At 37.2% G+C, this 23,023-nt stretch overlaps 1 protein-coding gene across 2 annotated transcripts in view; it reads left to right on the forward strand.

Annotated features, from left to right (window-relative positions):
- The window catches only part of LOC117342674 (myb-like protein P), a 93,299-nt gene extending 74,478 nt beyond the window's left edge, over positions 1–18,821 (forward strand). For both annotated transcript variants that reach the window (XM_033904879.1, XM_033904880.1), the window contains 5 exons: positions 2,594–2,788; positions 8,646–8,717; positions 11,021–11,135; positions 12,308–12,401; positions 12,892–18,821. In XM_033904879.1, coding sequence (XP_033760770.1) covers positions 2,594–2,788; positions 8,646–8,717; positions 11,021–11,135; positions 12,308–12,401; positions 12,892–12,964 — 549 coding nt within the window. In that variant the 3' untranslated portion in view covers positions 12,965–18,821. The remainder of the gene's footprint in view (positions 1–2,593; positions 2,789–8,645; positions 8,718–11,020; positions 11,136–12,307; positions 12,402–12,891) is intronic.
- Positions 18,822–23,023: the final 4,202 nt, after the last annotated feature.

A 23,023-nucleotide genomic window follows, 5' to 3' on the forward strand; every position in this document is an offset into this window, starting at 1 on the left:
CTTTGAAGGAGAAAGATGTGGTGGTCAGATAGAACACCAATAACCTGGATATCAGTTCTACTGTCATATATCTGTTCTCTCTTCCCAGCTTTCATCTGAATCGGGTCAATCTCTAAACATCTCTATTGCATGTCTTTCTGGAACACTGGTGAATAGTGCACTGACGTAAGATATGATCTTCTCGTTAGAGTCCAGATAGATATTCCTGACAAAATCCTTGGTGTTATGTAAGTGATAGCTGGATTTCCCTACTAGAATAATTATATAATAAGGACCAAGTAACCAATAGATCAGGCGGAAGGGTATTTCCATTTTGTAGATCTTTAAGGATTCCATAAAATTTGGGAGTTTCTTCACATGTAGGGTAGATATGTCTCTACTAGTTCTTTTATCTAAACCTCTCTGTTAATTGCTTCATTTCTTTGAAGTTGTTCATAAATTGTCTCTTGTACATACCATTTGGGATCTCTCTTGAGCTTGATCCATGTTTGTAGATGAATCTAACAGAACCTTGGTTTTTTGCTCAGTCTGTAGTGTTATCACTGTAGCTCGACCTTTATCCACCAGTGTAAGGGTGATGTCTTTGTCCATAGTAAAGACTTGATCACTAATCTCTCGGATTATCTCTCGGATTAAGTGATGTTACTAATAGGTAGTTTTATGTGCTGAATAGTTCTCGTAATGTCTGATTTCAAACACGTCAGCTTTCTGTTTACCAAGATGTGTACACACTTTCTCGACAGGTGCTATGAGCTAAACCTTCGGAATCAACAAGGATCATTCACTGACTCTAAATTCACTGTGTGATAATTTTATCACACACCTTTCCCTGGTCGTATTATCAGCTGACACATCTTCTAGGTCTGATGTAGATTGAACTCACTTTTGCTTAAGTCAATCATACTTTGCAATATGGCTTTTGGTGTGTTCATCCCGCTGTGCATTCTGGGTCAATCTAATATTGGGTTAAACAGTCCCTTATAGCTAGGTAACTGTGACTCCAACTCACTTAAAATGTGGACAAACCTCTCCTGCAACACCTCTGTTTTGAAAATCCTTTGTCATACATTGTATATCCTCTTATTTAGTAGGGACTTTTCTGCTCTTTCCAGAATCTTATCAATATTAAGTCTTTTTCAGTTTTATGCTGATCGGTCGTATGTCCATGTGTTTACATTGTAAATTAAAGCTCAGGTGATTACGGTCTCTGTCCATCTTTATACCCCGCAACGAAGTTAGGAGGGGGGGTATACTGGAATCAAGTTGTCCGTCCGTTCGTCTGTCTCACAGTAGATGCATTTTGTCTGGACAACTCCTCCTAAACCGATGGGCCAATTCCAATGAAACTTCACACAAATATTAATGATCATGTGTAGACGTGCATGCCGCTTTATTTTTCTCAAAATTAAGGTTTCTATGGCAACTGGTCACTATAAACAGGTTTTCCGATAAGAACCATAACTTTAAGTTTGTCCGGACAACTCCTCCTAAACCGAAGGACCGATTTCAATGAAACTTCACACAAATATAGAGGACCATGGGTAGATGTGCATGCCACTTTCTTTTTCTCAAAATTATGGTTGTTATGGCAACTGGTCACTACATTACTGGGTTATTTTAGTTAGCCTCTAATTAACAGTTCCAATTCATCATTGACTCGTTCAGATTGCGGGGGTATTAGTTAGCCATCCAGGCGACAGTTCTAATTTTACCTGTTTTCTTCAAATCCCTAACGCCATGAAGGCAATTAGGATTTGCCGAAATCGTGTTCTATAGTCTTATGAAGGTTAAGGTTAGGTGTTGTGGTGGATCAATAATAAGGGTAATTTCTGAACTCTCACATACAACTTTTTTTACTTACTCTATGCATTTGAACAGTATTTATTTGAAAACTGAAAGATACAAACATTTCATCTTTTAAAAGAGTATAGCTATGAGCATTTAATCTGTTAGAACAAGTAATGATATGTTTAGTTCAGTGCCCCTTCTACAGCCTACTTGTCACAGGGGAGCCATGGGACCATTCTCAGGTACATTGTATAGTGGTCAAAACCTAACACAGGTGTAATAGACAATTGATCAGTGTCTTCAATTTACCATTTGGAAAGCCCAATATGGAAAACCTCTAACATATAATGATGATTTTGAGACAAGGCCAATGTTGATGCTGCCTAAGAGCATTCCAATGCTGAGATGTGTGTTATGGAGGTGGAGTCTAAGGTTTTTTTTCCCATTATAACATGTCTACCATTTCCCTGCAGTTCTGATGTAAATAATTGGAATGGATAGCCTCATGGAGACATTAAGCGATTTTGTGTGGTGGCCCTGGAGTTGAATTCTGATCTAATGATACATGTCTACCATGTAAACAAAACAAAATCTAATGATACATGTCTACCATGTAAACAAAAAAAAAGTGAAAATTTGCACCGAGCTGAAACCCATAGTAAGAATTATTGGCCTTTCATCCCATTGTTGTTTGCCTGTTTGAATACATTTTATCTTTTGTATTAGTATATCTGTTTAGAATATTTCTCCCAAATGACACTTCACTAGATAGATGTGGTAATGTTTTCTTTCTTGTGTCTTGTAGGCAGAATTGAATGAATCAGAATCAACTGATGTTAAAACATCAGTGGCAGCGGTATTGACTCCAGACAGCAAAACGTCAGTGGCAGCAGACATGACTGCTAAGTCGGGGCTTCCCGGTGGCAAACAAATGGGGGATGAAGATTTCTTCAAAAGGCAAGCTCAACTACAACGGGAAGCCAAAATAGCGCTGGCACAAGTGAGTATATATCTTGTGAAATACAACTCATGATAAAATATGGAGTCAGACAGAGCTCATTATTATACCCCCGCAACGAAGTTAGGGGGGTATATTGGAATCAGGTTGTCTGTCCCTCCGTCCCTCCGTCCGTTTGTCTGTCTGTAGACGCATTTTGTCCGGACAACTCCTCCTAAACCGATAGGCCAATTCCAATGAAACTTCACACAAATATTAATGATCATGTGTAGATGTGCATGCCTCTTTATTTTTCTCAAAATTATGGTTGCTATGGCAACTGGTCACTATAAACAGGTTTTTTGATAAGAACCATAAATTTAAGTTTGTCCGGACAACTCCTCCTAAACCAAAGGGCCGATTTCAATGAAACTTCACACAAATATGGAGGACCATGTGTAGGTGTGCATGCCATTTTTGTTTTTATTCAAAATTATGGTTGCTATGGCAACTAGTCACTATGAACAGGTTTTCCGATAAGAACCATAACTTTAAGTTTGTCTGGACAACTCCTCCTAAACCAAAGGGCCGATTTCAATGAAACTTCACACAAATATAGAGGACCATGTGTAGATGTGCATGCCACTTTATTTTTCTCAAAATAATGGTTGCTTTGGCAACTGGTCACTATAAACTGGTTTTATGATATGAACCATAACTTTAAGTTTGTCCGGACAACTCCTCCTAAACCGAATGGCCGATTTCAATGAAATTTCACACAAATATGGAGGACCATGTGTATAGATGTGCATGCCTCTTTTTTTTTCAAAATTATGGTTGCTATGGCAACTGGTCGCTATATTACTGGGTTATATTAGTTCGCCTCTAACTAACAGTTCCAATTCACCATTGACTCGTGCAGATTGCGGGGGTATTAGTCAGCCATCCTGGCGACAGTTCTAGTTACACATGTAAGTGTGACGTTTATCAGATATCATTACAAATGTAAGTGTGACGTTTATCAGATATCAATACAAATGTAAGTGTGCCGTTTATCAGATATCAATACAAATGTAAGTATTTGTATCGGACTTAAAAGCTTTTTTTTTGTTATGCACTTGTAAATAAAACATTAATTATTACCGATCTCTATAAACCGGTCCTGTGTAAACTGGCCAAATATTCTGATCCCAGTGACATCCGGTTTAGACAGATTATACTGTAACATACAAAAGTTACCAATTGATAAGTCGAACATTTATTGTTACAATTTTGCGGACATGTATGTAACAAGGGATAAAGCGTGTATGTTTCCCATATTACATAAAACTGAAATATTTTCACAAAGTTTGTCTCTGTCAAAAAGTGTGATCTAAAAATCTTCTGAATGCAAAGAGCGACAAAAAAGGGAGATAAGTCTAGGAAACACACCACCAAAAATTGTCACATATGCACTACACTTTCATAGTTACATGGCGATACATCTGATAGAAATGGCTGCTGATCCAATCCAGCAGTCACACATCAAAATCAATACTGGTTGTGTATATCAAAGTCCATTCACATGCATCCTTACAAAATTTTTAATTAAATGTTCTGTAATGATATCAGATGTAATATTAGTCTACCAGAAAAAGCAGTGTAAAATATGTACAGTCAAACCTTGATGATTCGAACTTCGTTGATTCAAATTTCTCGCTGTATCGAACTTTTTGCTTGGTCCCGAATTTCCTTACTATATAACGCTACTAACGAACCTATGCATGATTCAAAACAAAACGTCAGTGGCAGCAGACATGACTGCTAAGTCGGGCTTCCCGGTGGCAAACAAATGGGGGATGAAGATTTCTTCAAAAGGCAAGCTCAACTACAACGGGAAGCCAAAATAGCGCTGGCACAAGTGAGTATATATCTTGTGAAATACAACTCATGATAAAATATGGGGTCAGACAGAGCTCAATATTTATCTTTGTAAAACTAGTTTATGATCTGTTCATCAAGAATAAATAACAATTTATCAATGTGTAGTTGGTTAGTTCATTTTGATATATTTACCATTGTATGGCACTGCCACTATATAACCCTACCAATTCAGTTGCGGGTTCACCAGCCTATGAACTGCCAACAGGAAGTGATCTCTGCTACTGGTAAGCGCGGGAAATTTGAATTTGAAAATTCAAAACAAAAATCGCATGACAAATAAAAAATCGCAGATGGTAAATATAAGAATTGAACGGCTTTCAGTTGGCATTCATATTGACTATGAATGCCAACTGAAAGCCGTTCAATGCTTAAATGATTTATAATATTACATGTCATGTTCAATAATCAGTTAAAAGCCCAAACTTGTCGCGAACTTCTGATATATAGTTTTTGATCATGAACGAGTTCTGAGGAATAGTTAATGAACCAACAAAAAGCATGTTATTCCAGTTGTTCTCTCCTACAAGTATACACTAATTGTCTTACCCTAGATTATACACTCCAGAAGGGGGAGTCTAAGAGGGAATATACACAAAATGTAATTAAAGCTAGATTACGGCTAAAATGTATTATCACATTGTTTTGTATGTTTATATAAAGAGGATCTAACATGGGTGGCTTTGTTATATGGAATTTATCAATAGATTCCATATGACATTGTCATGAGTGTAAGATTCTGTATTCGACCATGTTTGCTATGCAACGCCAGTTTTGATTGGTTTAAAACCATGTATTATTTTCCAATAACCCACGCTCGTGCCAATAATACACGCTCGTGAGTCAAGGCTGTTACAATTTTATATATCTAATATTCACACACTTTATGTAAGGTTACTATAGCCGAGTGGGCTAATGGGTTAGTCTTTCAATATATTTTTATCACGACGCGAGTTCGAATCCTACGAGGCCCCTTCCTTTTTTTTTCTTTTCTTTTTCTTTTTTTTTTTTATCCCTTTTTTAATTTTCAAAATCAATGCCATATGATAGATGCTCTTGATCGTAGTACTGTAGTGTCTGTAAAGAAATGTATATTTCATCAACAAATAATGCAATACTCAAGAAATAAATTACAAGGTTTTCCCGGGGTTTCTTTGCTGTTTTTCTATTAGAAAGAGGTCGATCACAGAACTAAACAGTACATGTACATGGTAGAATAGAAATAATCAACTCGGATATTTTGCAATTTTAATTTTGCGGCCTTCGTTATTAATTTAATTGCAAAATATCCTCGTCCTCGTTGTATATCCTGCAACAATACACGAATCATCGTTAATTATTTCTTAAACATAACTCATATCTATTAGAAAGTAATTGAAAACCTCTTTAAATTGATTACAGTCTATACAGTTAATTTTTTTCTACAGAAGTAACCCTGAAAGTCTTATATTAATTGTGACGTCAGACATTATCTATAACATCAGAAAAGTGTAATTACACATTTTATCTTATGACGAAATCATATTACATTGTACACAAACGGGCCTTTCGTGGGATAAATCTATTCTAGTATTGTGTATCTAACAGATGTCAGTTCCTACAAATCTCGTGGAACTTAACACTTACTCGACCCTATAGATATATCTGAAAATTTACCTTAATCGTAGATAATTAAATATTGTGTTGTAAAGTCAGGTGTGGATAATGACAATTGTTTGTAACAAGACTAGACTACTAGTATTCGGATAAACATGAATTGATCTGTTGCATTCAATGGTTAAGTTTTGCGGTGGTTTGTGATTGTGACCTTGTCAAACATTGAATATCTTAGGTAATTTTTTATAGAGATCAATATTTCTACCACAATACCCTGTGTTATTCAACTCTCAGACCATCAGTTAATCATTACAGCTGTTGATTAACAACTGTTTATACCACACCTGGTATAAACTCTGTACGCATTTTGATTGGTTAACACGGTGAACTTTGACCCAAGCTGCAATTGTTATTGACATCATCAGTAATCTAATGACGTCACATCACCGGGTCCCGGACGTCACCGGTACACTTTATTTGCATACGCGAAATTATACTTGGCCATGTTTACCTTTGATTCAAGCCGATATTATTGTGGTAGAAACAGGTCACACGACTCGAAATTGTTGGATATGGGATTTATTTCACACTCGTAAGTTATTTTTTAAAAGTTGCAAAAAACACTCGCTAAAGCTCGTGTCTTTTGTAACTTTAAAAAAATAACTTACTCGTGTGAAATAAATTCCATATCCATCAACCACTCGTTGTGTAACCTCTATATCTCTAGAAATTCAGATGCAAATGAAACCATTAATCCACACTTGATAGGTTAGGCCTCATCAACAAAAATAACGGGTCTGTAAGTTATGGTAATCACTGGTTAATGGGAGAGACTCAGACTTAATGCCAAATCACTGCAGTTATAATTATAGGATTCTACAAGTAGAATGTGCTACCATCACTTTTGGTAAATTTAGAACAGGAGGTAATCTTATTCAATGACACCCAAGGGGGGCATTGGGAGTCAAAGGCAACTAAAGGGAGCCAAATGGGATTTAGACCACACTGGAATAATCTAGGCCTATGGAACCCAAGGGGACATAGAAGGAGCTGAGTGAAACCATCTATGGTAGTGGATTATAAAGGAGCCCAAGAAAGGGTCTATGGGGGACATGTAGACAAAGGTAACCCATAGGGAGTCAAGAAGGGGCCAATAAGGAGCCAAGAAGGGGCCAACGGTTGGATCAAGGCCAATTGAAGTCAATGGGAAGCAGGGAAAATAGAGGCGTTGAGGGAAGACAGAGAGACCAAGCTGGATAATCGAGGCCAATGGAGTGTTAACCAAAGGAGGACCATCTAAGCCAATGCAACTCAAGGGGAGCTGATAGGGAATAAGTGGAACCATCTAGGACAATGGAATCCAAGAGGAGCAAAGAAGGGGCCAGTCGGGACAATCTAGACATCCAAAAGGAGGAAAAAATAATTAAAACTCTTCATACCAATCTTTTGTCTGAATGATAATTTAACAATGAAATAGAATCAACATATTTTTAACCACATAACATAGACAAGTCATCGTAGATATCTTCATTTCTACTCCATTTTTCATTCTTACCATAGCAAAGAAAAGTTCTAAAGTTGTCATTCAGAACATCTTTGGAAAAATCATTACTAATGTAAGTGTGCTGTTTATCAGATATCATAACACATGTAAGTGTGATGTTTATCAGATATCATAACACATGTAAGTGTGACGTTTATCAGATATCATTATACATGTAAGTGTGACGTTTATCAGATATCATTACACATGTAAGTGTGATGTTTATCAGATATCATAACACATGTAAGTGTGATGTTTATCAGATATCATAACACATGTAAGTGTGATGTTTATCAGATATCATAACACATGTAAGTGTGATGTTTATCAGATATCATTACAAATGTAAGTGTGACGATAAGTCGAACATTTATTGTTACAATTTTGCGGACATCTGTGTAACAAGGGATAAAGCGTGTATGTTTCCCATATTACATAAAACTGAAATATTTTCACAAAGTTTGTCTCTGTCAAAAAGTGTGATAGAAAAATCTTCTGAATGCAAAGAGCGACAAAAAAGGGAGATAAATATAGGATACACACCACCAAAAATTGTCACATATGCACTACACTTTCATAGTTACATGGCGATACATCTGATAGAAAGGGCTGCTGATCCAATCCAGCAGTCACACATCAAAATCACTACTGGTTGTGTATATCAAAGTCCAATCACATGCATCCTTACAAAATTTTTAGTTAAATGAATTAAATTTAATGTTCTGTAATGATATCAGATATAATATTAGTCTACCAGAAAAAGCAGTGTAAAATATGTAGTTTTAAAGTATTGCTTTGTTGAAAAGTCAATAATGAAGTTATCTAGAACAAGCATAATAAGTAAACAAAATTTGTTGACAGGCAAGTACTATGGCTCACATGCAGCTGGAAGTGGAGAAACAGATGAAGAAGAAGTCACCAGTCACTGACATTGTAAGTTATGAACTATCCATGCAGTGATAGCCATAGCCAATAGTCAAAAGATTAATATCCATGTCACATTGTTTGCTAATACACTGGTTATTATAATACCTTCTAGACTCTTACCTTGTCTATGGCTGGTAATTTTGAGTCTGGCTGGTAATTTTGAGGTCTGGCTGGTAATTTTGAGGTCTATGGCTGGTAATTTTGAGATCTGGCTGGTAATTTTGAGGTCTGTGACTGGTAATTTTGAGGTCTGTGACTGGTAATTTTGAGATCTGGCTGGTAATTTTGAGGTCTGTGACTGGTAATTTTGAGGTCTGGCTGGTAATTTTGAGGTCTGGCTGGTAATTTTGAGTCTGGCTGGTAATTTTAAGATCTGTGGCTGGTAATTTTGAGGTCTGGCTGGTAATTTTAAGGTCTGGCTGGTAATTTTGAGGTATGGCTGGTAATTTTGAGGTCTGTGACCGGTAATTTTGAGATCTGGCTGGTAATTTTGAGGTCTGGCAGGTAATTTTGAGATCTCTGGCTTGTAATTTTGAGTCTGGCTGGTAATTTTGAGGTCTGTGGCTGGTAATTTTGAGGCCTGTGACTGGAAATTTTGAGGTCTGACTGGTAATGTTGAGGTCTTTGGCTGGTAATTTTGAGGTCTGGTTGGAAATTTTGAGTCTGACTGGTAATTTTGAGGTCTGTGGCTGGTAATTTTGAGGTCTGGCTGGTAATTTTGAGGTCTGTGACTGGTAATTTTGAGGTCTGGTTGGTAATTTTGAGGTCTGTGGCTGGTAATTTTGTGGTCTTGCTGGTAATTTTGAGGTCTGTGAATGGTAATTTTGAGGTCTGTGACCGGTAATTTTGAGATCTGGCTGGTAATTTTGAGGTCTGGCAGGTAATTTTGAGATCTCTGGCTTGTAATTTTGAGTCTGGCTGGTAATTTTGAGGTCTGTGGCTGGTAATTTTGAGGCCTGTGACTGGAAATTTTGAGGTCTGACTGGTAATGTTGAGGTCTTTGGCTGGTAATTTTGAGGTCTGGTTGGAAATTTTGAGTCTGACTGGTAATTTTGAGGTCTGTGGCTGGTAATTTTGAGGTCTGGCTGGTAATTTTGAGGTCTGTGACTGGTAATTTTGAGGTCTGGTTGGTAATTTTGAGGTCTGTGGCTGGTAATTTTGTGGTCTTGCTGGTAATTTTGAGGTCTTGCTGGTAATTTTGAGGTCTTGCTGGTAATTTTGAGTCTGGCTGGTAATTATGGGGTCTGGTTGGTAGTTTTGAGGTCTTTGACTGGTAATTTTGAGGTCTGTGGCTGGTAATTTTGAGTCTGGCTGGTAATTTTGAGGTTTATGGTTGGTAATTTTGAGGTCTGGCTGGTAGTTTTGAGGTCTGGCTGGTAGTTTTGAGGTCTTTGGCTGGTAATTTTGAGGTCTGTGGCTGGTAATTTTGAGGTCTGGCTGGTAATTTTGAGGTCTGGCTAGTAATTTTGAGGACTGGCTGGTAATTTTGAGATCTGGCTTGTAGTTTTGAGGTCTTTGGCTGGTAATTTTGAGGACTGGCTAGTAATTTTGAGGACTGGCTGGTAATTTTGAGATCTGGCTGGTAGTTTTGAGGTCTTTGGCTGGTAATTTTGAGGACTGGCTAGTAATTTTGAGGACTGGCTGGTAATTTTGAGATCTGGCTGGTAGTTTTGAGGTCTTTGGCTGGTAATTTTGAGGTCTGTGGCTGGTAATTTTGAGGTCTGGCTGGTAATTTTGAGGTCTGGCTAGTAATTTTGAGGTCTGGCTGGTAATTTTGAGATCTGGCTGGTAGTTTTGAGGTCTTTGGCTGGTAATTTTGAGGACTGTACATGATGTTAAGAGGTAAAGATAAGAATACAGATGCGTGTGTGTGTTTTGATAGTGGTAATTTCAGGACCATCCAGAGGGTAATGTACTAGCAAGGATTCATCACTCTTGTGTCATGTAGATAAAGATATTTCATCCGGAATCTAGCTGTGTTGTACGTAGCACAGTTTCTCAAAAAGTATAAATGTTATTTCAGCCAAACCTGAATATACATGTACTTGCATTGTAGTACGGGGAATATTGAAATTTGAGTGAATTTTGGAGTTTGGTTAAAATTAAATATACTTACCAAGCAGGACAGGTGAGACCTATAATTCGGTGTAGTTCTTGATCAATTACATATGACAGATCAAATGAAATTTTCTGTATGTTTTTGACGGAATTATCGACCCTTTAAATTATGGTATAAGTCATATCTGAAAAGCTTGTTGTTGTAGATCAGTACTAAACAATTGAACTGATGAAGTACTATTTTATTACAGGTTGGCCTTCCTTTGCTGGGGAGCCAAATCATGTCCTGGGGTAACAAACCTTTACACGAGATGAACCTGGCCCAGTTACAAGTTCTCGTGAACGATCTACATTCACAGATAGAGAGTGAGCAGTGTCTTGACTTATTCAATCAGTAGCGATAAATTTGAGATATCTCCAGGCAACTGAAGAGTCAGATATTGTACAAGATGCTCCTTTAGGACCCAGTGGGCCAAAAGTGTGAAAAGTGAAGCCAAAATAAATGGAAGTTAGGAAAATCACAATGGGTGTAAATAGATGTCAGATTAAGAAGGGGAGAAACATGAAAATGTTATCAATCTGGAAAATTGGTCTTCTGTACAATTGTCTTAGAACATAACATGTATGTATTCTCAATAAGTTCCACTATTTATACGAGTTCAGGTGTTGAGTATAAAACAGTGACCTTGGGTCATTAAAAGTGACTTACATTTGATGATAGTGACCATTAGTCAGTGATGTTGACCTTTAGTCATTTAAAGTGTATATTGACCTTAATTGAGTCCATGAAAGTAGTATTATGAACCCATTATTGTAACCTAAGTTCCAGGCGAATAGAGTTATTTTAGTGGCATTGTCTAAAATATAGATAGTAAGTTGATTATTGTTTAGTGATCTTCTGGCTATAATGACCTTGAGCCGAGTATACTCTGGCAATATCTGAGAGTCAGTTTATTATCATATACAAAAAAAAAATGATGAAATCATAGTGACACATATAGCCTGTTACTTTGACCTTGATAAATAAAACCTTGATGTAAGTAAGATACATAACGTTAATGTACTATTACACAGAATAAGTTATATTATTATACCTTATGTAAGATTCTCAACTTATTATTGGTCAATTCCTTATCACATGACCTGAAACAATATGCAGTGTCAGAAACAGCGGAAAATCCCAAACATTGAGAAGGGAGACAATTGTTACAAACGCAAGTGACACAGACAACTTGTAAACATGGAGCAGACGTCCAAGAGGTTTGCCTCAATATTTGAGGAGGATATCGATAAATTGATATCTATTCGGTATAATAAAATAAATAGTGCTCTTGTCTGAGGGGAATATGGAGGATTGTTTCCCCTCGAGAACATTATCTTCCTTCGCCTATCGGCTCGGGGAGATAATGTTCCCGAGGGGAAACAATCCTCCATATTCCCCTCAGACAAGGGCACTATTTATATAATGTTTGAATGTGGTTTGTGTTACATTTTAGTGAACTTTGCAAAATGTTGACCGTAAGGTGTTAATTTTACAGAGTTGAATGAAGATCTGGTTCGTCTTCTGATGGAGCGAGATGAACTACATATGGGCCAGGACTCAATGTTGGTGGACATAGAGGATCTAACGAGGTACAATCATATACATGTTACACTAGGTTGTCCGACATTAAAATGACTAAATCAGACATAGGACATGAATAAAATATAACGTTAGATTAATTAAATCTAAATAATTTGCTGCATAAGATGATATTGTCACCAAACATTGAGATGAATCAGATGATATTGTCACCAAACATTGAGATGAATCGGATGATATTGTCACCAAACATTGAGATGAATCAGATGATATTGTCACCAAACATTGAGATGAATCAGATGATATTGTCACCAAACATTGAGATGAATCAGATGATATTGTCACCAAACATTGAGATGAATCAGATGATATTGTCACCAAACATTGAGATGAATCATGTTTCGATCCCTTCAAACTTTGAGATCTAGCTATTAGATAAAATTTATCATCAAACTTTGTTATGAATCAGATAATACATGTATATCTCATGAAACTTTGAGATGATTCAGATGATATTGAGATAAATCTGAATATTTTCAGGAGAGCTGAAGACAAAGCCAAGAGATTCAACACACAGACGGGGAAGAAGGGCTTTAACTCTAAGAGATCATGACAGCAGCTTTTTATGTAGTTTTGAGGAAAATATCCTGAAATCCATTCCAAAATTCCGAAGTCTTCCAGACTGGCCAGCACCTGCTTACTACAAACCTAGAGTGACCACATTGGCAGTGTTTGGCTGATAAATAATCACCATGCTACCAGCAGACACAAAAACTGACTTGAATCTCTGAATGAGGTTTCCTGGTATTGCTAATGTGTGATGCAAACTCCACTCTGTATGTCTGACTACAGGTGTGTGGGACTATTGTCTGCTCACTAAATAGCAGTCCGTGTGGACAGTGCATGACCACTGTAGATAGTCTACATCAGTAGCCCCGTGTGGACAGTGCATGACCACTGTAGATAGTCTACATCAGTAGCCTCATGTGGATGGTACACGACTACTATGGATGGTACACGACTACTATGGATGGTACACGACTACTATGTATAGTCTACATCAATAGCCTCGTGTGGATGGTACATGTCTACTATGGATGGTACATGACTACATGACTACTATGGATGGTACATGACTACTATGGATGGTACATGACTACATGACTACTATGGATGGTACATGACTGCTATGGATGGTACATGACTACTATGGATGGTACACGACTACTACGGATGGTACACGGCTACTATGGATGGTACACGACTACTATGGATGGTACACGACTACTATGGATGGTACACGACTACTATGGATGGTACACGACTACTATGGATGGTACATGACTACTATGGATGGTACATGACTACTATGGATGGTACATGACTACTATGGATGGTACACGACTACTATGGATGGTACACGACTACTATGGATGGTACACAACTATTATGGATGGTACACGACTACTATGGATGGTACATGACTACTATGGATGGTACACGACTACTATGGATGGTACACGACTACTATGGATGGTACATGACTACTATGGATGGTACACGACTACTATGGATGGTACATGACTACTATGGATGGTACACGACTACTATGGATGGTACATAACTACTATGGATGGTACATGACTACTATGGATGGTACATGACTACTATGGATGGTACACGACTACTATGGATGGTACACGACTACTATGGATGGTACACGACTACTATGGATGGTACACGACTACTATGGATGGTACACGACTACTATGGATGGTACACGACTACTATGGATGGTACATGACTACTATGGATGGTACACGACTACTATGGATGGTACATGACTACTATGGATGGTACACGACTACTATGGATGGTACATGACTACTATGGATGGTACATGACTACTATGGATGGTACATGACTAATATGGATGGTACATGACTACTATGGATGGTTCACGACTACTATGGATGGTACATGACAAATAACTAACGAAATAGTTACACGAGAACTTACTATCCTATCCAGGCACATAGATCCATAACTCAAGAATTTGGTGTATGAGCCTTTTGGATGTCATATATAGCCTGTGTGGATGGTACATGACCCCCGGGGATGTCATATATAGTCCGTGTGGATGGTACATGACCCCTGTGGATGTTATACATAGCCCGTGTGGATGGTACATGACCCCCGGGGATGTTATACATAGCGCGTGTGGATGGTACATGACCACCGGGGATATTATACATAGCCAGTGTGGATGGTTCATGACCCCCGGGGATGTTGTACATAGCCCGTGTGGATGGTACATGACCCCCGGGGATGTTATATACAGCCCGTGTGGATGGTACCTGACCCACGGGGATGGTATATATAGCCCGTGTGGATGGTACATGACCCCCACGGATGGTATACATAACCCATTTGGATGGTACACGACCCCTGTGGATGTTGTACATAGCCCGTGTGGATGGTACATGACCCCCATGGATGTTATATGTAGTCCGTGTGGATGGTACATGACCCCCGGGGATGTTATACATAGCCCGTGTGGATGGTACATGACCCCCACGGATGTTATATATAGCCCGTGTGGATGGTACATGGCCCCCACGGATGGTATGCATAACCCATGTGGATGGTACACGACCCCTGTGGATGTTGTACAAAGCCCGTGTGGATGGTACATGACCCCCACGGATGTTATATGTAGTCCGTGTGGATGGTACATGACCCCCGGAGATGTTATATGTAGTCCGTGTGGATGGTACATGACCCCTGTGGATGTTGTGCAAAGCCCGTGTGGATGGTACATGACCCCCACGGATGTTATATATAGCCCGTGTGGATGGTACATGGCCCCCACGGATGTTATATATAGTCCGTGTGGATGGTACATTACCCCCACGGATGTTATATATAGTCCGTGTGGATGGTACATTACCCCCATGGATGTTGTACAAAGCCCGTGTGGATGGTACATGACCCCCACGGATGTTAAATATAGTCCGTGTGGATGGTACATGACCCCCACGGATGTTAAATATAGTCCGTGTGGATGGTACATGACCACTGTGGATGTTGTACAAAGCCCGTGTGGATGGTACACAACCCCTGTGGATGTTGTACAAAGCCCGTGTGGATGGTACATGACCCCCACGGATGTTATACATAGCCCATGTGGATGGTACACAACCCCTGTTGATGTTAAACGTCCCATGTGGACAGTACCTGACTTCTGTGGATGGTACATGGCCCCTCATAGTAATGTGTGGATGGTATGTGACCCCCATGCATGGTATGCAATTTCCAGGTAGTCTTGTATGGACAGACTAAGATCCCTTTGGATGATATGTATGATGTATTTAATTTGAATCATTGTAGGCCTTTCATATGTACTGTATATTTGTCCTTTCAAGGCATGTACGTCAGCTTTATTTATCATGCAAAAAATATATGTAACCATATACTAGACATTTAATCAAAATATTGGCTATATCTAATAATAACCTGGTTAGCTAGCAGTATAGCCCTGCTAGTTATAGTGATAACCCTAGTTAGCTAGTGTGACTGTGTCCGGAACAAGTTATTGGCAGTACTAGTGCTTGGCTAACTTGATACAGCAATGTAATGTATGTTAGATTGAAGACTGATATAGTGTGGAAAATGATAGTGAGAATCCCCCCCCAGGGGTTAGCTGTCATTTTATCACAAGCTGAACAAGGCGTTTTTATGTGTTTGTGTGGTTGCTGATTGTCATCAGATTTGTGGTTTGATTGTTGCAAAGATGTGTAATTATCATGTGTGATACTACTGGAAAATAATTAACATGTAAACAGTTTTCTGTAGCTTAATCACACAACATGTTTTGACCTAATTATAATGTACACTGTATGTCTAAGGTGGTTCTTACATCTATAATCATTCACCCCTACATCAGCAGGCATCCAATCGTAATTCAAAATTTCTCATGTGATTTACTTTATAGCAAGGTACAACTTACTCCCGGATAAAGATTGTTTGTATTTTTCATGTTTGAACTATGGTACTGATGTACATATTAATTGCATGTATTGTTGCTTTTGCTATTATACACACATTGACTGAAGTTTGAGGTAGAGAGGGACACTTCTGTATCTGATGAAGGTGGGCTACCGGTAATCAAATTGCTCTTCGTCCCAGTGTCAGTCTTCTGTCTGTCCGTCCGTTCTTTAACAATTTTTGTTATCATTATTTCTCAGAAATTTCCTCATGGTTCTTCCTCAAATTTCATTTCTCTAGTTGTGCTTGCTCCATTTGGAGACTGATCTGAAACAATATGACCAACGATTAAACACCAGGGGTCATTTTAGATTTTGAAAGTTGAATATTGCTTTTAAGAATGTTCTTCATGGATCTTTCTCAAATTTCATATGTAGATTCCCCTTGGCTTGTAGTGGTGCTTGATCCATTTTGTGACACCAAAAAACTAGATGGCAAACGTACAGTCAGCTATTTTAAATTTTGACAGCTGAAGATTGCTATCTATATTTCCCAGAAAGTTCTTGATGGGATCTTTCTCAAATTTCAACTGTAAGTTTCCCTTGGTCCCTAGTTGTGAATGTTCTATTTTGAGTTCTTCGTGGTTATTTCTTCTTATATCTAAAAATCTTAAAAATGTAAACAGAGTGGTCTTGATCGAATTCATATATTATCGATCGTAACCCTATTGGAAAACTGTGGGAGCCTTTCCCTATTATCTTCAGAAAAAAATACATGTTTTCTTTTCGACGAAAGTAAAATAATCAGATATTTTTGTTACCTGTATAACTTTCATGGCCTGTGTCATTTGTATGATATTTTTCACACTGCTTTTTTACTTTCTGTATGAAATATAAGTCGCTGGTTGTGTTTTGAGTGGTGATGCTAATATGTACCTAGCTGATATACATACATATACATACCGAACGGTATGTATACATTATATTTATATGCAACTTTTTTCATTGTGTCTCAACACGTGACTAAAGCATCTCGTTCTGCAGCGTATAAAATGCTGCTTCCACCTATTGATATCTGATGTACAAGGAATAATGTCTTTTCCATTGGAGAAGTATACAGGTTAAAACACTTAATACATGTATATTTTATTTAAAGTTTAGTCTTTTTTCTTGTCAGTATGAATTCTGTACAAATTTCTTTTATCACTGTATCAAATATAATGATCACACAATAATGTGTTTCTGCACTCCCATTATCTTATCACGCTTCAGTTGTGTAAGTGTACAAGACTGAAATTACATTATTCTAATATAACACAGTACAGTGATGTAATAACACAGTACAATGATGTTATAACACAGAACAATGATGTTATAACACAGTACAATGATGTAATAACACAGTACAATGATGTAATAACACAGTACAATGATGTAATAACACAGTACAATGATGTAATAACACAGTACAGTGATGTAATAACACAGTACAGTGATGTTATAACACAGTACAGTGATGTAATAACACAGTACAATGATGTAATAACACAGTACAATGATGTAATAACACAGTACAGTGATGTAATAACACAGTACAGTGATGTAATAACACAGTACAATGATGTAATAACACAGTACAGTGATGTAATAACACAATACAGTGATGTAATAACACAGTACAGTGATGTAATAACACAGTACAATGATGTAATACCACAGTACAGTGATGTAATAACACAGTACAATGATGTAATACCACAGTTCAGTGATGTAATAACACAGTACAATGATGTAATAACACAGTACAGTGATGTAATAACACTGTACAATGATGTTATAACACAGTACAATGATGTAATGGCACTGTATAATGATGTAATAACACTGTACATAGGGAATACTTGACTAGTATGTCGCAATACAAAGTTTATTTTGGTATGAGGCTTAGGAAAGACAAGTTGCTGAGTCAGTGTATTAATGTGCCATTGCAAAATAGTTCCGGCTTTTGATGTAAATCAGATTTAAATTTCACTTAACCATATATGAAAATAACACGCAAATACAAATTATTCCCAACAAAGACCCATTTAAGTTACTGTATGTTTAAAACAACAATCAACAAAGCGATTAAGTTTTCACAGACATGTACTTTAGTTCAGTTCAGGGTCAAGTTGAAAGTATTCCCGTCAGGTGTGGAACAAATTAACGTGAATCGACGGATAAAGAATACGTCCATCCGTCGGTTATCGGTCAATGTGTGTGGCAGGATAAAATAATGTAATAACATGTACAATGATGTATTAGCACTGTACTTATACAAATGTACAAATACATATACTATGCTTTAATTATAATTTGTACTTCATCACGTCTTTCTCTTCCACATCTATGCTAAAGATAATGAAGCGTTATCAGTAATATTTAGTTTAAGAGTTATTACAAACCAAATGTTAACATTGTGATTGTAATAAATTATTTTAAAAAAAATTTCCTTGTCTCAATGATTTTTAGCTCACCTGGACCAATGGCCAACAAGTTAATATACATGTATATCATCTGTGAACTTTTCATACAAGTCTCTAATGGTCATAAACTGCTGAGCAGATTTTTGACGGAATTTAGTCCGATACAAACTTGGGTGAAAGGGAATGAATTTCATATAAAGTGGGTCTGGGTCACCAAGGGTCTGAGGGGCCCAGTAGAAGATATAACAGCAAGGGTCTGAGGGGCCCAGTAGAGGATATTACAGCAAGGGTCTGAGGGGCCCAGTAGAGGATATTACAGCAAGGGTCTGAGGGGCCCAGTAGAGGATATTACAGCAAGGGTCTGAGGGGCCCAGTAGATTTGTAACAGAGCCAAGATGTCGATAAACTGTGAGATTTATAGTCATTTTGATCGAGGGATTTTATTGTACATGTTGTATAATTGTGGATCGGGACATCTTCGGTGATACTCGCCCACAATGTGGGCGACTTAGCAAAAATTACCTGTCCGTTATCCTGGCAAGTTACAAAGATGTATAGCCAATTTATCATATTGTCCTGAGGACCGGTTATTTTCCTTGAATGACCGCATTATCAGATAGAAAAAAAGAGAAACAAAATCAACCGTGTTTTCAACCCCGTCTTTCGTGTTCATTTTCTAAAGGAATTATCGTTTTCCGGGTGTAAAATTCATCGACAACCAGGTGTAAGCACCGGCACCCGGTCAGTACGATTGAACCCGGTGAATCAGGTACACTGTATCCTATCCTTTGAGTATGTAGGTGTCACAATCTGAATCTAGGAGATGGAGACAGATAATGAAGATCTTGGAGATGGATCAGGACAGGAAGATCTGGGATAGATATCCTAAATAATGTTCACTCGCCTTTTAAATCAACTGTCAAGTCCTTGTGCAAAAAGAGAAGAATTGGCTCGTAGTGACACTTTGCTATCCCAAGAGAAATACTGTATATTGAAGGGATGGATGGAAGTCCCTTCCAGTAGTACAACTGAGGTAAAATCTGGAGAATTACACAAAAAACACAAAACACCATTAATATATTGGCCTCATTTAATGAGTTCATCAAATTTTGAACCAATTATTTGAACACGCATTGTAATGAAGTGATGAATGTTCCAAGAATGATCAGTATTTCTGATCATCACAAAACCAGTTTACAAACCCATTCGGTGACAATCTGGCAGTGTATGTGATAAACATTTTCTTCATACCATATTTATCCTGCAATAAGCCCAGGGGCAATATATAGTACATGTATCTGACTAAAAAGGTGTGCTGTACATCAAAGACCAATGAAATGGTGTTAATATATCAACAAATGGTGTTTATATCAACTGAATTATAATGTATATGGGTAGGCTTTGTATATGTCATGGACATACTGCTGGATAAAAAATGTAAACTTCAAAATAATGTTGGTTTCAATATCTATTGAACTGCCACTCAAATGGTAGGCTTATTGCTGGATAAGTATGGTCAATTTCAAGCTGTTAAACGGTACACCACATATATGAACATCTAATTGCTCAATGAAACAGAACTCTCTTTGATAATATGTCGGTGGTATTAGAGTGACAAATAGTATTATGCATGTATGATAATATATACACAACAAATCCGATGAAGCTTTGTTAACACGTTACTAATTTCTTCTAACTCAACTGAATCCAACAACAAAGTTAGTCAATATTACAAAAACACTAAACGTATTGTTGTGTTAATTAACCAACATCGTCAGATATCCTACCTTGATTACACTACACTAAGCTATGATAATCACCCATGGGTCAACTCAGTGAAAAATCCTCGTTTGAATAGAACCTATACGATTGGCTCGGTCACAGTTTCCTTTCAGAATTTCAACCAATCAGATTGAAGGTAACATAGGCTTTACAATAGTTGCATAACTACAACAGTTGAAGCACATGATCTCGAAAATGTATTTCAGAAATTAAATATCAACGTGTTTAGACCATTTCAGCAGAATATTATTGAAACTGTTTGTCTAACAGAGAATTCTACATTGAAGATTTGTAGGAATTCTTTTCTGCTATTTGTCTATCACAGAATCTTTTCTCTCTAGTGTAGTGGCGTAGTGTAGTGTAGCGTGGCGTAGCGTAGTGGCTTAGTGGTGTAGTGTAGTGTAGTGTAGTAGCGTAGTGTAGTGTAGTGGCGTAATGTAGTGTAGTGTGGCGTAGCGTAGTGTAGTGGTGTAGCATAGTGTAGTGTTCTGCAATCAAGGTGGGTATCCTATGATAACTTGTCTAATATACAAGACCTGTCTTTTGTTAATTCTACCTAAATTCTCTGCAGCGACTGTTAAAAAAGATCTGCAGTGTAACTTTTATAAACAATAAAAACTTTCTTAGCAATTTTCACAAATTTTCTTAGTAATTTTCACAAACAAACGAGTGCAATGTTAGCTATTAAAAAAAAAGATGACAGATTTGCAGTGTAACTTTAATGAACATGAGAAACTACCTTTTTCACAAGCACAGAGATTCTCTGTTATAACTGCCATCTTCACAAGCACAGAGATTCTCTTTTATAACTGCCATCAACAAGAAAAAGACAAAGCCCGTTACAGCTAGAAATATTCACAATCTAACGGACAAATATACAAACTAAAATTTGAAATAATAAGTTGAAACAGGCTACAGTTTACATAAGTATGGTTGTATAGATTGATAGAATTATATTTTTTGGCAAGCTGATGTCAACAAAAGCAAATCATAAACAGGCATCATAACAAATGATATATTCTGTCGGCTAACTCAGGAAATCTACTCAACTTATCACAGACACAAAGTAAGACACTTTTTTTTGTATAAAAGCACTATGCTATCCCCAAAACTAGATGTGATGTCAAAGGCTAAACAAAACAATAAATTAAATATGCTAATAAATAATTAATATTAGTGTTCTATGGCAAAATATGTAAATCAAGGGAAATAACTAGCAGTGTTGTTCACATGAGTCAGCACACACACATTCTTATCAACATACTAATATCTCACAAAATGATAGCACAAACAGTTCAATACATGTTAATTGACTTAAAAAAACTCAATCACAAGCTTGAAATATGAAATTTTAACACTAATCCACTGTTATTTTAGGTAAAAGAAAAATCTGAAAATTTATAAATCGCTAGTCTAGCTTTCTTGGATTGCTTCCTTTGAGAAAAATATTACACACCTCCACATATAAATTGGATGGCTTACTTGGATTGGAAACAAAAGAATAATTACACACAGACATATTTTCATTTAATGTTTCTCCAATGTTATCAGTGTGGCAGAAACGAAATGTTGAGGTTATAATAGTGGTGATGGTGATGAGGGATCGCACAAGAAACATAACATCCTCTATACATTGTAACAGATACGGGACATCCTCTATACATTGTAACAGAGCTATGCGACATCTTTTATACATTGTAACAGAGATACATGACATCTTCTATACATTGTAACAGATACGTGATATCTTCTATACATTGTAACAGATACGTGACATCTTCTATACATTGCAACAGATACGTGACATCTTCTATACATTGTAACAGATACGTGACATCTTCTATACATTGCAACAGATACGTGACATCTTCTATACATTGTAACAGAGATATGTGACATCTTCTATACATTGTAACAGAGATACGTGACATCTTCTATACATTGTAACAGATACGTGACATCCTCTATACATTGTAACAGATACGTGATATCCTCTATACATTGTAACAGATATGTGATATCTTCTATACATTGTAACAGATACGTGACATCCTCTATACATTGTAACAGAGATACATGACATCTTCTATACATTGTAACAGATACGTGACATCCTCTATACATTGTAACAGATATGTGACATCTTCTATACATTGTAGCAGATATGCGACATCCTCTATACATTGTAACAGATACGTGACATCTTCTATACATTGTAACAGATACGTGACATCTTCTATACATTGTAACAGATACGTGACATCTTCTATACATTGTAACAGAGATACGTGACATCCTCTATACATTGTAACAGATACGTGACATCTTCTATACATTGTAAGAGAGATACGTGACATCATCTATACATTGTAACAGAGATATGTGACATCCTCTATACATTGTAACAGAGATATGTGACATCCTCTATACATTGTAACA

This window comes from Pecten maximus, chromosome 14 (genome assembly GCF_902652985.1).
Source record: "Pecten maximus chromosome 14, xPecMax1.1, whole genome shotgun sequence".
Lineage (NCBI taxonomy): Eukaryota > Metazoa > Mollusca > Bivalvia > Pectinida > Pectinidae > Pecten > Pecten maximus.